The 16,075-nt window shown below is 34.3% G+C and overlaps 2 protein-coding genes across 2 annotated transcripts in view; one reads left to right on the forward strand and one right to left on the reverse strand.

Annotated features, from left to right (window-relative positions):
• Positions 1-13,505, forward strand: part of LOC100168053 (glypican-6) — a 58,920-nt gene extending 45,415 nt beyond the window's left edge. The window contains exons 2-8 of the mRNA XM_001948865.5: positions 6,515-6,676; positions 6,832-7,066; positions 8,439-8,595; positions 9,190-9,355; positions 9,429-9,559; positions 10,037-10,614; positions 11,774-13,505. Of these exons, the coding sequence (XP_001948900.2) occupies positions 6,515-6,676; positions 6,832-7,066; positions 8,439-8,595; positions 9,190-9,355; positions 9,429-9,559; positions 10,037-10,614; positions 11,774-12,296 (1,952 nt within the window). The 3' untranslated portion in view covers positions 12,297-13,505. The remainder of the gene's footprint in view (positions 1-6,514; positions 6,677-6,831; positions 7,067-8,438; positions 8,596-9,189; positions 9,356-9,428; positions 9,560-10,036; positions 10,615-11,773) is intronic.
• The window catches only part of LOC100159170 (nuclear distribution protein nudE homolog 1), a 5,893-nt gene continuing 2,978 nt past the window's right edge, over positions 13,161-16,075 (reverse strand). Inside the window, exons 4-7 of the mRNA XM_001948826.5 lie at positions 14,927-15,063; positions 14,016-14,174; positions 13,863-13,951; positions 13,161-13,805 (exon numbers count right to left, since the gene is read on the reverse strand). Of these exons, the coding sequence (XP_001948861.1) occupies positions 13,737-13,805; positions 13,863-13,951; positions 14,016-14,174; positions 14,927-15,063 (454 nt within the window). The 3' untranslated portion in view covers positions 13,161-13,736. The remainder of the gene's footprint in view (positions 13,806-13,862; positions 13,952-14,015; positions 14,175-14,926; positions 15,064-16,075) is intronic.

Raw genomic sequence — 16,075 nt, forward strand, 5'->3', positions numbered from 1 at the left:
TTTAAAAAATATCTTTTTAAATTATTAGATAAAAAAAATATGTCTAATCGACAAAATACAAATGCGACGAGACACCCCTGGCATACATTATATATCATTATTATTATTATTATTCATTGTATTTGTATTTTGTAAATGCATTTCCCGAAAAGGATGTGCCCACTGCCCGAATAATAATTAAACGATCGCGTCAGGACTCGTCTGTATAACCGATTGTGCGATGCGTGTATATAATCATAATATTATACATCTACATCTATGACGTATGTATTCCACAGTGGTAAACACACCACTATTTGTTTGTTCGTCAGCATAAATAATTACGTTACCGTCCGACAAGGCTGTTTTGGGCATATACCGTATGGTATAAACGCGATAACAACAAAAAGGAAGAACCGTTTGTGGCTTTTCCGCTCCGGGCTTTGTGTTTACTCATTATATTATAATATAATATATTATTAGTGTGTGTGTAAAGGGTGGAGACTCGCCAGTCGTGTATACAGTACTATACATGATATTTAATACGAACCGTGGTGACGATTATTTTGTAACGTTTTTTAATCGCCAATTATATTCACTACACGGGAAATTAAAATAATCGAGAGATGAAATTCTGCAGCAGTATTAATTTATAGTGATGGAATACAAGAATAACAAAGGGAAACGGAACTTTTCGCCGAACGAGTATCTATATATTATATACATATACAGAGTGATTCGCCAGGCATGCTCACCCCATTTTTTTTTAATAAATTTATTCAAATTTTGATTTTTGAAACTTTCAAATGTACTTACACCGCAGGCTTTGTTTTAAAATACTTCGAGATTTTTTTATATAGTTTCCTGCGACCTGCTGTGAAAAATATTCCTTTTTTTTCAAATGAATATCACCTTTTTCCTATTAATTGTTCATCATGTAACTTTTTTGAACATTTTTATGTATCTTCGAAATTCAAACGAGAAGTTTTTGTGTAATTTCACTGTGCGCACTAAGGATATAGGTCCATGAAAATAGGTTTGGAAGTTATGGGAGCGGCTCTGATGATTTGAACATTTTAGTAATATTGTAAATATTTTGGGGTAAAGTTAGGGATGATGAGCTTGGTGAATCACTCTGTATAATAGCGGGTGTGTATACTTACTTTTTACTCCTCGGCCATGACCCCGCGAATACATATTTATTTTATATAGTATAATAATATATAGAGTGACTTCCGGGAAAGAAACCCGCATTTTTAATGAGATTTGTGTCGGCAGGATGCTGAAGCGCTAAAGCACGTTTTTGAACGTACTAAGTCTCGAGCGCCGCCGTGGATACTCGTATTCTACTTCGACGTCGAGTCCTGTTCCTTCGCTGAAAAATATAAAAACAGCCACGACGAGGGTAAAACGTATTAACGATTCCACAACGCGCCCCAGGGAAATAAACATATACATTTAAAAACGTGTCCTGCGGGTAAGAGTAGGAGGACTGGGAAATGGTAATTTATGTACTATGACTCACCTACATATAATGTACGTCTGCAGAGTGTCCGTATCACTCCGTAGTCGTATATAGATTCGTATATTTATATATTATTATTACGTTATGTGTATGGCGGTGTATTTTTTTTCCTTTCGTATTCTCATCGATACCGTTGTTACGGCCGCTCGATATTAGCCAAAACGAACATTCATTCGGGGGGACGGGAGAACATTAAAATAATAAAGGTGGCAATCACGCGCACGCCGCTCGGAGAATGCTTTTTTATATTTTATTTTTCTTTATTCGGCCCACCCACGGCCGACACACACCGTTCGCGATAATGTCGGTCGGTCGGTCGTCGTAGTCGTCGTCGTTTACCAAAGCGATACACACGATTTACCATCATTACGGGCCCCGTACCTCGCATATTATTTTTTATAATATTATACATTTTACATAGAGACTAGAGCTGAATATACACCCAGTGTACCTGCTGCAGTATAGCCTACACAACATGCGTAATTATTATTTCATTACCTACCCGAAAATAATGCGCTCGTGTTTATAATAATGCACCTAATAACGCGTTGTTTTCACCGTTTCTACGTTATTATTATCTAATAATAATATAATATACACATTTATAGTCTGCACTCCGCAGCAATCGTCGTACCTATATTATAACTACGCGCGTTTCGATATATCTACCGCCACCGCCTCCGTCCTCCGAGTGGTCGGGCGACCTGTGTGGTCGAAAGACATTGTCACGAATCAACGGTACCTTTATATTATATATATGTACTTATTATTTATTATTAGTTATTACGTATACGATTCACCGTCGGCGGGTGGGTCATTAGCGTGTGCTGCGCGTATTATTATATAATACGCATTTATAATATTATATATATATATAGCGTGCTCCGCTGATGCTGTGGATACGCGATTATTATCAAGAAAAATAGTTGGATGCGACTAGAGAAATGGATCGATGGACGGTGTGTGTATGTTCGCGAGAGACACAACGGGATCGTCGATCACGGACCTGATTGAAGATAATATATTATTATATAGGTATCACGGTTATCTACGCTAACGGATAACTGTGATAGGTACGCGTACATAAAAGTTATAAAAAACCTTACTCTGCACGATATCTGGCCAGAGGAATGGCAAAAGCTATCAATTAAATTATGCGAAACCAAAAGGTCAATCCCCCTTGGGCCTAGAGATTTCACCAGAAAAGAGACGGTTATAAACCGACTTAAAATTGGACAGTGGGCACACATCTAAACATTTTAATCCACGGTCGCCTAATGTCAACTAAAAAACTTCCTCCATGCAACACTTGAACTACGCCGTACAACTTTCAACCATACTGACTGAATAGCTCCAACTAGAAAGAGTAGAAATACTATCATCCACCCGCTTTCACAAAATCCATAATCCATAAGTCCCGATCCATTTTCTTAAAGCAAGTTATTCAAATTGTTGAATCCAAAAACTACACACTTTAGATAAAATACAGGACAAAACCACTCATCTTTTTAAGGTTAAAACCGCACCCTTTTTTTAGGTTGTATCCAAAAACCCAAAAATGTATAAAAGAAATTACCATTAACTAACTATACAATACTCATCACAATAATTGCAATAAAATTCTAATTTTTTTTTTACATGTTACAATAGCAATTTCATCTTATTTGTAAACATAAGTATTTTTTTAATTTTAAGTGGTAAGAATATCACAATTTAAAACATAATTTGGTTCTTCTGCAAAACCTTTTAGTAAACTTAGTAAAAGTTTCCTACGTTGAGAATACCTACTTCTGATCTATATAGACTAAAAATAATGCGCGGTATATTGCTGTTCAATGAGCCGATAATGTGTGTGATGGATTTTGTCTTATGGACCTTTTTCGAATCAAACTCATAAGTTTGCGGTTTTTGGAAACCTACAAAGAAAGTATACTAGCAAATCTGTATCATGCTGCAATTTAAAACAATCGCGCAGTGTTCAATGTTGTTTATATTATAATATATATTTAGTTTAAGCTTAACATTTGTTAAATACAATATTATATTTTTACTCCAACGGCCGTCGAAGCCTAGTACGTTATATTATATTAAAACAAATAAATAAAGACAAAACGCGTATATGATAAGTTCTAACGAAAAAACGCTTTCGTCGTGTGTGCAACGTTCTACATATGTAGTATAAACAAATTGACCGGCTTCCTGTTCCCGTGGTTCGACGGAGATTGGTGTTGATGTGTTTTTATCGAATCATATATTATTATATACTATTATTATTATGTACGCGCTGGTTTGTGTGTGTGTGTGCAATTGAAACCCATTAGCTCCTCGGTTCTCATATTATTATTATTATTATTATTATTATTAAACATGCGGCTGTAACTCGTAAACACAGCGTGATGTGCGGGGGCCCCTGCGGTAGATGATGATAATATATTATAACTTCTTATTTTTTTTTCTCTGGTCACACATACACTTTTCAGTATATTTCGTCGAGCAGCTATATTATAATGCTCTGTTGTCCTATTATAGGCATGCACGATATATATATATATAATATATATAATATATATACACACCTAATGACGATAATATTAATATTATTATCGTAACGCGTGCAGTAGGTATAATAATGTCTCGCCTGGCGAGAAAGACGACGACACGAACGTCTTCGCGGTCTTGTATCAGTTGTATATTACACATTGTGCACTTATATAATACCTATACGTAATAACAAATAATATTAAATTATACGATTATGGTCTTCCGCTGGTTGTTGTCGTCGTCGTAGTCATAGTGGACGGTCTCCGAAATTTGGTACACCTTTAACACACGACGACGACACTCATATCACGTCTATATACACTTATAGTATAAGTGTTATTATTACTCATTTGACTATATACGTATTACGTACATTATGCTTAATAGACGTTATATTTATATCTTACGAATATTAAAACTTATATATTTTATAATATGTTCCGCACTTCCGCGTATATATTATATCCCTGTCGAGTGTCGGGGGGACTCTATACTCTATACTATAGAGTCTATAGTCACGCGTTTTCTGATCGGTTCAGGTAGGTACCTCGACATCTGTAAGACTATTCACTCCTCGGTCTGGAACATTAAAATATTAGTTGTTATTAATTATAAATTATAATGGCCAAATTTCTCCAAACATAAGATACAGTATTCCTAAAAAAAAAAAATAACAAATTTTAACCATTTTTGTCCACAATATAAACCTAAGAAATTGTCATACACTTATATGTATACAATTTTCTGACTGATTAAATTTTCTTAATGATTAAACGATTTTTAAATGAAAAACCTAAACATTAGAAGCGTACCTACTTACTAACCTTCGGGATTTCAAACGTACCAAACTTGAAGCTATACAAAAAAATTATTCGTTGAACCTAAAGACGAGTAGGTATAATATTATTATAAATTATATTCGGTGAACAAAGACTTTTTTTATCATAACATTTTTGTATGAATGAAACACACCGAGTGGGTTGAACCTTAGATAAATTGAATTCGTCATGTAGGTACTTTGTGGACGGCTACCGAAAATGGCCAATTGTTAATGCGTTGGTAAAAAAAAAAAAATAGAATAGTCGTTATTGCATAATAATATAAGGTATATAGTTTCACTGTATATAGGGCTTTCTTTTCTGTGCGGGCTTCTCATCCGTTGAAAGCCTATATAAAAAAGTTTTATAAAAAACGAATACCTTTTAGCCAGCTGATATTCGCATTTCGCAATTCCAAATCCGTTTAGTATATAAATACATAATATTATGGACAAGAATAACGCATAGGCCGAAACTCGTCCATCGACCCATAATAGCATCGCTTGCGTTATCACTCCTCTCAGTCTTCGTACTCGATGCACAGATAATTGCATTGTTGGAAGACTCGCGATGATGATCTCTTCTCGCATTCTGTGTAACGGGATCGTCGAAATCGTTCATAAATAGTCAGCATTAAAAAATCCATCTAAAAAACGGATCTGTATTGTTCCTTTTAAGAGGAAACATTCAAAAAACGATTACGATCAATGTATAAAAGAACGTTTTTTCCCCTCCAGATCAAGACGTTCCGCGCGTTATTATGTATAGGTACCTAGCTATACGCCTATAGGTATACCCACCTAAATATATTGTTGACGAATTCGTTTTTAAAAATTTACCGTGACAAAGGAGAATCTTGAATGCGTCCGACTAATTCCCAACGCCCTTAATTGACTTGTTTTTTCGTTCAAAACGATTAGCCTCGTCGTATAATAATGAAATACACATCATTCGAGCTAACATCACACGATTTAATACACAATGAGTGACCTCGAACGCATTTAAGGGAATCCGCGTAATACTCTCTTCATTCATTATTCGGGTGTACTAAATTATTAGATTATTTAGGTATACATAGCGCGTTATATATGCTTACATACTCAGGCGCAGGGAGTTCGAATTATTAATGAACGAGATATCTCGATATAATTGTGTTAAAGTCACGTATCAATATTGTCGGATAAACATCTGGTCTGGCAGGCAAAAGCTCTGCGGTGGTATTCCGTATTAGTCAGGTCACAGGAGCTTATATGTATTAATATTATTATTGTCCGAATATATTGATAAATCGACGAATATAAATACAATAAAATGTAAATTACTATATATTATTATTATTATTTATCACGCGGTTAAAGCACTAAATACTGTAAATACCGAATAAGTATTCTTACTCGCCGAAATTCTGTCCACTAGGAAGATTTCACTGTATTATTATTATCGTGCTGTGAGCGAACTACCCATGGGTCGAAACTATCTAGTATCTATACTATAGGCCGTTTTAAACGCGATACTTATAAAAACGAAAAAATTGTATTATTATAGTATAGTCTCATAATATGTATAAAATAATTTTCGTATATTATTATAATAATTGATCGTAATACAATGAATCGTACATCACTAACGAAGGAATTTTTTTCTTTTACAGGTGCTTACTTACAAGTGTGTGGGAAATCGCAAGAGACATGTTGTCACGAAAACTCCGAACCACAACTGGTGACTGTTGGCAGAAATATGTACGACGACAAACTGCAGACTTCGTTAAAAACCCTAAGCGGCATGTACAAAGAGAAAGCAGCGAAATTCGATGGTTAGTATTTACCAATTATCATATACGATCAATATGTATTATTCAAAAACATCCTAGTTGATTTACGCATACGAATTTAATATAAAATTTGCAGTCTATAATCAATCGGTCTTGATTATGTATTAACTTTTTCTCTTCTTGTGTACATATTATAGAGTACTTCAAGGATATGCTGAACAAGGCCAGAATGGGTTTTCACGACATGTTCAAAAAGACGTATGGAATGATGTACGAACAGAACTCGTACCTGTTCCAGGATCTGTTCCGGGACTTGGAAAAGTATTACGACGCTGGCAACACGAACATCGTCGAGGTGTTGGAAAACTTCTTCTCCGTGCTTTGCCAAAAAATGTTCACAGTCATGAACAGCCAGTTTACGTTCGACGCAAAGTGAGTGATTTTCTATATACGTTTTATCATTTTGACACACATCTTATATAGCTATATATAGTATAATGCTCATATTCAAACTATAGCTTTTTCCCATTTGCATCTCATGAGACATAATATATATCTCAACTGCATATATTATGCATTTTTAATATTTTATTCACTCTACCTATATATAATGTATAAGTATTTTATACAATCGCGCGACAATATCTGTCGGAAAACTTTTTCCGTTTCTGCCTGAATGAACGAACCGCTCTTGCGGTCGACTTGGCACGAACGACGCGAGCGATTTCGTAGATTTCCGTCACGTTTTCAAAAGTCCGCGCTGCTGCAAGAGTTACGTTTTCCAGTATACAACTTTATGATATATATATATCACCGGTTTACCATCATATAGATAGGTACGGCTGACACAGCTGTGGTCACGAATGCTCGTGTGGGTAATAGCACACAAATATATATACTTACACAATAGCTATAGTATTTCGGACGACATATAGCAGGATGATTCACAATAAGGATGCTCATCCTCGTTTATCCTAGCATTACGTATTTCAAAATGATTCGATTTGTTATGTCATGATAACAATATAGTATCGTTCGACGGTACTGCACATTCCTTTTTTTTTCAAACGAGACAACGTTCCTTTTTTATAATGACAGTATTATAGTTCTATAGTATCTACTTGTTATTGTTTTTTTTATACTCGGACAGTTAAATTATAAAACGCAAACGGCAGATTATAATATCGATTAGAGTGATTGATATAATTTTAAACCATCACGGCACACTAATTACATTATTACAACATATAACTTAAAATTTTAACTAATGATTTAAGGATAGGTACAATGAGGATGAGCATATCATGCTTGGTAAACGGTGTTTTCCTGCGATGATTTTTCCGATTACTGCGACCACATTTTGCAGAATAATATTGTGCATTTTCCGTATTGGTATAATAATATTGTACTTGCAGTAGGTACAGTAGGTACTTCGTAGTGTTCACGCACATTGTTTGTGTTTTGTGCTTGCGACTTTTACTTATACCACTTAGCTCCAGCTGGTGAACCACAATTCCGTTTCCTACAATAATTGTTAAAAGACAAATGTTTTTGATTTAATTAATTCAAATTATTTTAACTAATAAATTAAAATTAGCAATAGGTTATAATACTAGGCACCATCAGTTAAGTTTGTATGTATAGGCTCGGTACTATTTAATATATATTAGTATTAAGTATCTGTATAATAATTTTGAAAAATATTTAAGAATAAATAAATAACAATAATACTAACATGTATATCATTAGTAAAGGTTGATTAGCAATATTTTTATAACCCCGTTCGATTATGTGTTTTTCGCAGGTATTTGGTGTGCGTCAGCGAGAGCATGTCGGAGGTAGCGCCCTTTGGCGACGTGCCCGACAAACTTTCGGCGCCGCTGAAAAGGTCATTTGTCGCTTCCAGAACGTACGTCCAGGCACTGAAAATAGCCGGTGACATTTTGGCCAACATCAACAAGGTTTGTTTTACACCGTGAACGTATTATATGTTTTGTTTAATTCATTATATACCTATTAAGATGACGCCACACCCACATGTGTTGTCTCAGTCTTACACACGTACAGCATAGACAAAACGCGTTTACGCAGTCTGAGTAGATCTCGCTCAATTGTGTAATGTGTTGTTAAAAACACCAATTAAAAAATATGAATTTGGCTTTAAAATAAAAACGACAAAAATATTATTTATGGCTCAACGTAAGTGCGTAATTGCATTTAGGAGTAAATGTAGTTTGTCTAAGGTACTTAATATATTAAATAGATACTTATTACCTATACCAGTTATAGTTACTAGTTAGGTATATATGATTTCGTCTTTTTGACATATTATATCAGCCCAATATGCTATAATAATGTTTATTATATATATGTACTTATATAATTTATTATTTTTTTGGAATCTACAATTCGGATACCTAAATGAAGTTTTATATCAAAATGTGACTGTTGAATTAGAGAGGGAAAGGAAGCTGTGTTATTAAACCAAAAACTTTATATATACTTGTGTCGTTGCTATATAGGTACTAATATACGATCGATTTATAATTTTACAGATGGCACCTACCCAAGAATGTTTGGTCGGTTTCTCCAGAATGACTCAATGCCCGGCTTGCAGAGGACTGCAGGACAGCAAAGCTTGTAACGGATATTGTCTGAACGTCATGAAGGGATGTCTGGCGTACCACTCGCAACTCGATCAAGACTGGAACGCGTTTTTGGGTAAGTCATTGGATGATAGTTTTTTTTATATCGATTTGGATACACATACAACATAACTGTATTCCATTTACAGATATCATGGAGAAAGTGAAAAAGCGTCTGCTAGGGCCGTTCAACATCGAACTGGTCGTTATACCGATCAATGTGAAGATATCCGAAGGAATAATGAACTTCCAAGAGAATTCTCAGAAGGTTTCGCAAAAGGTATAATAATGGAAAAATTATAGTATACCATACCTATCTATAGTAACCCGTTAGACCAATAAAAAACATTGGCACTACAGTCTAGTCCCTAAAAATGTACACCTGGCCGAGTTTCCCTATTCAATACAAATCGAGTAAAATTTAATTTTGTGAGCGAAACATCCTTCGTAATTTTCTGTGCGCGAAAATAAAACTACTATTCCGGTAATATTAAAAATAGGGGAGGGAGAGGAATCTAAATGCGATGTTCGATGATAATGTATACCTATACTTATTAGTAACGTGTATGCATAATATATAGTAAGTCTTATATTCCCTTTTTACTATAGCTTGCGTGGGACTTAAGTGCGATTTTCCTATAACTTCGACCCCCCCCCCCCCCAACTGCTAACCTCGAGAAAATAAAACCACTGTAACTATGTTTTTTTATCCAGAAACCGTGTTAATGGTGTCATTATTGCGTTCGTGTCTTAACAGGTGTTCGCCAACTGCGGTAAACCGACGTTGGGTCCGTCGCGTAGGCGCCGTCGCCGCGACGTGTTGTACAACGGTGACGACTACTACGACTACCAACAAGGACGGGTGATGAACGACGGTAAGAATAAGGACGCCGGGAAGGCCGACGAGGACGGCGAGGACGATGACGACGATGAGGACGACGAAGACGACGAATACGACGACGTGAAACCGGCGGTGTCGCCTCAGGCCAGAAACGAGAAAAAAGAAAACGTCCCGGAAGAGGGCGGAGAACGGAAGAAGCAGCCACAGCAGCCGCAGAGGAAGAACAAAAACAACAACGGACCGAAGAACGGTGCCGGCGGTGGAGGAAACAAGAACAGGAAAAAGAACAACAAGAACAACGGTCTCGAAGACGAGGAAGAAGACCAAGGAGGTCCTGCGTTCGCGTTCCACAGACTGCTCAAGGACATCGGCACCCACGTGTCTTCCACGAAAAATTTCTGGAAGAGGTTGCCGTACGAGGTGTGTAACAACGATGTGGCCGTGATCGAGACTGTCCAGAACTCCAGTTGCTGGAATGGATCTGCATTGGCCAGGTAATTATAAATAATTGTGCTCAGGACTGGTACCAGCTATTCATTTAGGGTGGGTAAAAATAATATATTAGCCGACATTAAACGCTATATTTTATAAACAAAAAAACAATTAATAACAAATTTTTGATTTTATCTGTTAGTTGATAAAAAAAAAAAGATACATAGTATTATATTTGTAAACCCATAAAATGTACTAAAAAATTGTGTAAATACTCGTACCTGTAATAGGTACATTCGCTTCGAAAAACTGTCAAGGTATGCGATCGACTTGGAACCTCCCAGTGATTTATTTACATATGAAACGTGTATATGGCTAGGTGTCTAATTTATATGCATAAAAATTCCTTGAACTATGTTCATAAAAACCACATTTTTATAAAAATATATAAAATATATTGCTAAAAACGGACGAAACTATTTGTAGCTCCGTTTAAATTTTAATATTCAATGTTAAACATTGAAAAACTGTACATAACCTTTCACAATCAACTAAAACATCCATATCGTGAAGCATATAATTTATCGTAATATTAAGAATCGCAAAGTTGAAGAACAATTTTGTTTTCTATCGAGATTATTACCGTAAAATAGGTAAACGTCCGCAAGCCATATGACAGCTGCTAAATATACATTGTAATCGAAATATCGTAAAATTTGGATAAAATTCAGGCACAAAAAAGTTTCAAAGTCATAAGTCACATGGGACGTATTTTATGCTTATACTGATAGCTACGATAGATTCGATCGGTCGGAGAAAATGAGCAATTAATGCATGCAAATCCGAGACTTGCCGACATACCTATTGATATATTATTATAAACATTGTGTTCTATCGCACTTGCGATTATAGATTTTATACGTGTAAAATAGTGTGTACTTTGCAGACACACCTTGGTAGAATATTCATATTATTGTCACACAACCAGAGTTATAAATGATATCTTTTCATGATTAATCCTAAGATCGGTCTACAGCAATTCTTCACTCTTTCTTGTTATTTGCTTACTTTTAATTTCTTCATACGCGATTTACATTGGTCCATCACTGTAGATATTGGTCTCATATATTATTATATTCCAATTCGCGGTCTTCCCCTTACATTTTTACTTTCCATTCACTCATTTCTACAACGACTAATTTATGAACTAATTTTTTTCAGTTACGGCAAGGAGGTGATGAGGGACGGCCTCAAAAACCAGAAGAGGAATCCCGAGGTGCCGGTGGACGTAACGCGACCGAGCAGCCTGCTCAACGAACAGGTGTACGCGCTCAGGGCACTGATCAACCTCCTGAAGAATGCATACCAAGGGCTGGACGTGGAATGGGACATGGAAGAGGTGTTCCACGGCGGCGAGTCAAGTGGCGCCGGAGCGATAGCGTCATCAGGCGACGGTTCCGGCGACGAGGATTCAGACTCCAGCGGCGGCTACATGTCCTCCACGTCTCCTCCGCCGCCACCACCGGTGGGCGGAAACGGCGCGGCCACGACGGCCATCAACGCGGCCGGTACGACGACGCCCTCGCCGACGCGAACGGCCACAGATCCGTCCGACGGAGGCGCGGATTCGGGATCGAGCGCCGGCCACAAGGTCAAACCGACGCTTCAAAAGGCGCTGGTCACGTACCTGCTGCCGGTGGTCGCCGTCTGGTTCGGTGGCTCGTTCCTCGAATGGATTCTGTGAGCGGGCAAACTATATTGCCCGTCGCGGTTTTTCTAAATTTTATTATTTCCGGTTTTATTATTATTTAACTCTTGTCGTTTTCGGACGGTGCCATAAATGAAGAAGAGAAAAACAACAACAAAAAAACGTTCAGCGCGTGTTGTTTGACTGTGATAAATTTTTTCTTTTCGTGTACAAATTTATTCGTTAAGTAGCGTAGTCGCGTGTATATAATATGGTGGCCCGGCGCGACTACCTCATCCTTGTCGTTATCCTCGGACGGCCCCAGACTTCCCTCGAGTAACCTGTAACCAGAGTCTTCATCGAAAGTATAATATATAATATAATATATCATAATATAAAATTAATAGTGACGTTACTTTGTATAATATGATAGTTTTGTTGTACGACTAAACATAATACCTAACATTGTATGTAGGATGCTAACATAATATTATTATTATTGTAATGTATTTGTTTTAGTTTTAATTAATATTATAAGTTTATATTATTATATTCAAATATCTCATCATGCAGCTCGTAATCGGTTGTTAATGTTGTTATGGTTAAGAATTTATAAACGTATATCTCTCAATAGATCAATATGTTACACACTTGATACGCCGACATTACAATGTATATAATATTATCATTTATATATATATTTATTCTAGATACCAAGTTTTCAAGTAAAATTCCCCTCAAGTCCCAAAACTCTTTCGGTCAAATGAAGGCATTTGACTCACACCACAATAAGCAGCAACCTGGTGGTGTATTTTGTTTACAATGATTTTTATTTGTTTTAATTTTTAAGTGAATTAGTCTAGTCAACATTCTCATAAATTGTAAAAATGTAGCTAACAAAGAAAAAATGTACAATTTTGATTTTCATTTATACAATTTTTTTTTCTTTAATATATACATTTTTTTTATTGGGTAAATATATTTTTGTAATACATTATTGTTTTATACATAAACATATGTGATTTAAAAATAATCTTATGTGCATAATATCATAAATATTTGTACAAACATATTATTGTCTGTCTTTCTACAAAAGAAGGGTCCATGTTTCGTTGTTAAGGCCTTATTTAATACTAATCTATAAGTAAATAAAATTAAAATAAACTTTTTTGTCATAAGTTTACTTGTAATGTAATTATGTACTTATATCATGTATATAAATAATTTATAATTAAATAAAAAAATATTAAATAAAGAAAAACTTTACATCGCGTTTGTGTTGTGAAAATCATAACATTTCAAATGTGTCATCAGGAAACGAGAAAATAGTATTTTAGGGACTTAAACATACGAAACAGTCGCCCTAGGTCAATAGGATAATGCATTTCAGAGAGCAGATACACATATAAAACTCAAGAATTCTCAGCAGCATATAAAGTATACAGGATTCAGCTACAGAAGGCCAACCATTTGTGTGGTCTGCCTCAAAGCGTTTTGTTAGAATGGGCAGTTCTGAGTTTTAGCTCCATTAATTTGCTTGGCTTCCACTAGTTTGAGTTCGAGAACCTGTAAAAAAAATTTTAATGAACACCATTAATATAGATTTAAATATTCATGACTTACATGTACTTTTCTCATCAGATCTCCAACGATATCGCCAACTCTAGCTAATTTGGTGGGCGGTGAATGAAATACAACATTTCCACTTAAACCTAAACAAATTGAATAATAGCACAGTTCAATATCAGTTCATCAAAATATTTTTTATTAATTTACTTTTTGAATGACTTTTTGGCGTGTTATCTGCTGAAGATGACAATCTATTGTCTACTGCTGCCCTAAAACTGCTACACCGCCTGACAGCAGCTGCAGCTTGAGATTCATTCATTTCAGGATTCAATTTGCGCTCTTTACTCTGAATTTCTTGTTTCAGTTCTGAAAACAAACGTATTGACGATGAGCAAATTACTTGTATACAATATATATTTTATTCACTGTTTAAATTCCATAAAATATAATAATATAACTTTACTGTTTTTGAAAAAATCTAAATAAAATCTTATTAGTGATGAATGCACAAAAATAATTTTCTGTATACATAGTTCAGTTTTTGGTGATATAATAACACAACCAATATTATTTGGTTAACGAGTACACTATGTTACTACCACAGACTAATGAAATATTTACATTGTATCCACTACATTTATTTGTTCATTTTTAAGAGTGCAAGTATCTTCCAACAAGAAATAAAAACAAATTGAAATGTAAATCAAAATAAATTGTGTTGGTAAAAAATGCCTAAAGCTTGACAAATTGAGAGCGATAGGCCATACTGCAAAAATATAAACCAATTAAATTTAAAGTACAATTAATATATTTTTAAAAAACTAAATAAATATTTGGTACTTAGATAGTAAACAATATTTAATTAGAAAATTCTGTATGATTAAAGAACTACATTTTATATAAATTATGTATTTTTAGGAAAAATTGATATAATTGATAATTTTATTTATTTGTATTACCTTAAAAGTAATTGATTTCTGTACTAGATATATCTTTGCCTAACTTATAAGTGTTTTACACTTAATATTAAAAATATAGGTATAAATGATAATAATTTCAACTCTAATAAATATTTGATGGTAAGAAAATTCAAAATATTATTAGTTTTTTGGACTTACCACTAATTTCATCTTTTAACCTTTGGACCATTGCTTGCAAACTTTCTTTTTCATCAAGTTCTACTTCAAGGAGTGCATTTCGTTCAATTGCATCATTCATTTTAGTTTCAAAGTCTCCTAAAGATGCACAAGTTTCCCTGAAAATATAAATCAATGGATCTAGGTTATTTATCTTATATTTATTTATCTAGGTAACATAATAAAAATGTATTAACTAATTTATTAAATGTAAAACTTCAAGACTACATAAATTATATCTAACTTTTACAAACAATTAAATTGTTATTTAGAGGATGTTTAGCGTCTATGCACTGTTCAATTTATCTCTCTGGCCCAAGTGCAACATAAATAAAACGTATTCACGCTTATTTTTTTTTTTTATGATTTTGAGTAATCTTTACATTAAAACCACTCATTACAAAAATTAGGTATAGAAAACAATATTTTTTATACTTTTAACCTACGACATTTATTTGTCTAAATATAGTCTCAAAACAATTTAATATCTATTTAAATTTACAAATTTTTGTTTTTTATTGTTAAAAATAAAAAAAAAAAACAATCTAACCTTATATTTTACCAAATTTATCTATGTTGCTTGTGAGTTTGAGGAAAAACAAATACTGAAATGACATCCTTCTATGACTAATCTAAAAATAGTACTACACAGAACTAAAAATTAAAATAGGTGAATCACCAATTTGATGAAGATAAACCAAAAACTTTTGTTATGACAAAAATAATCAGTTTTTTTAAATATTGACAAACATTATCTATAACTTTTGATAGTAAACTATGCCCGATGCCAATGCCATTTTATTCTCAAAAATACACTTTACGGGAATAACGATTTTGCCTTGTAAAATCAACCAAATTTCATGATTTTTTTTTTAATTGCTAGAGGGAAATATTCTACAGCCTGCATCGATCTCTGTTTTTCAATATTTTATTTGATATAATACACCTTATCAACCCTCCTAAATAGGTATCAGGTAGTAGATTGGTGGAAAAGTCTTACAATTGAGGTGGCAACTAAAATATAAAAATAGTAAAATATTTGATTATAAGAGTAAATTTAAATATGTAGTCCTAACATTAGTTGGCAAAGATATAAAATTGTTTAAGAGGACGTGATACCGGCATGTGTTG

Source organism: Acyrthosiphon pisum, chromosome A1 (genome assembly GCF_005508785.2).
Source record: "Acyrthosiphon pisum isolate AL4f chromosome A1, pea_aphid_22Mar2018_4r6ur, whole genome shotgun sequence".
Classification (NCBI taxonomy): Eukaryota; Metazoa; Arthropoda; class Insecta; order Hemiptera; family Aphididae; genus Acyrthosiphon; species Acyrthosiphon pisum.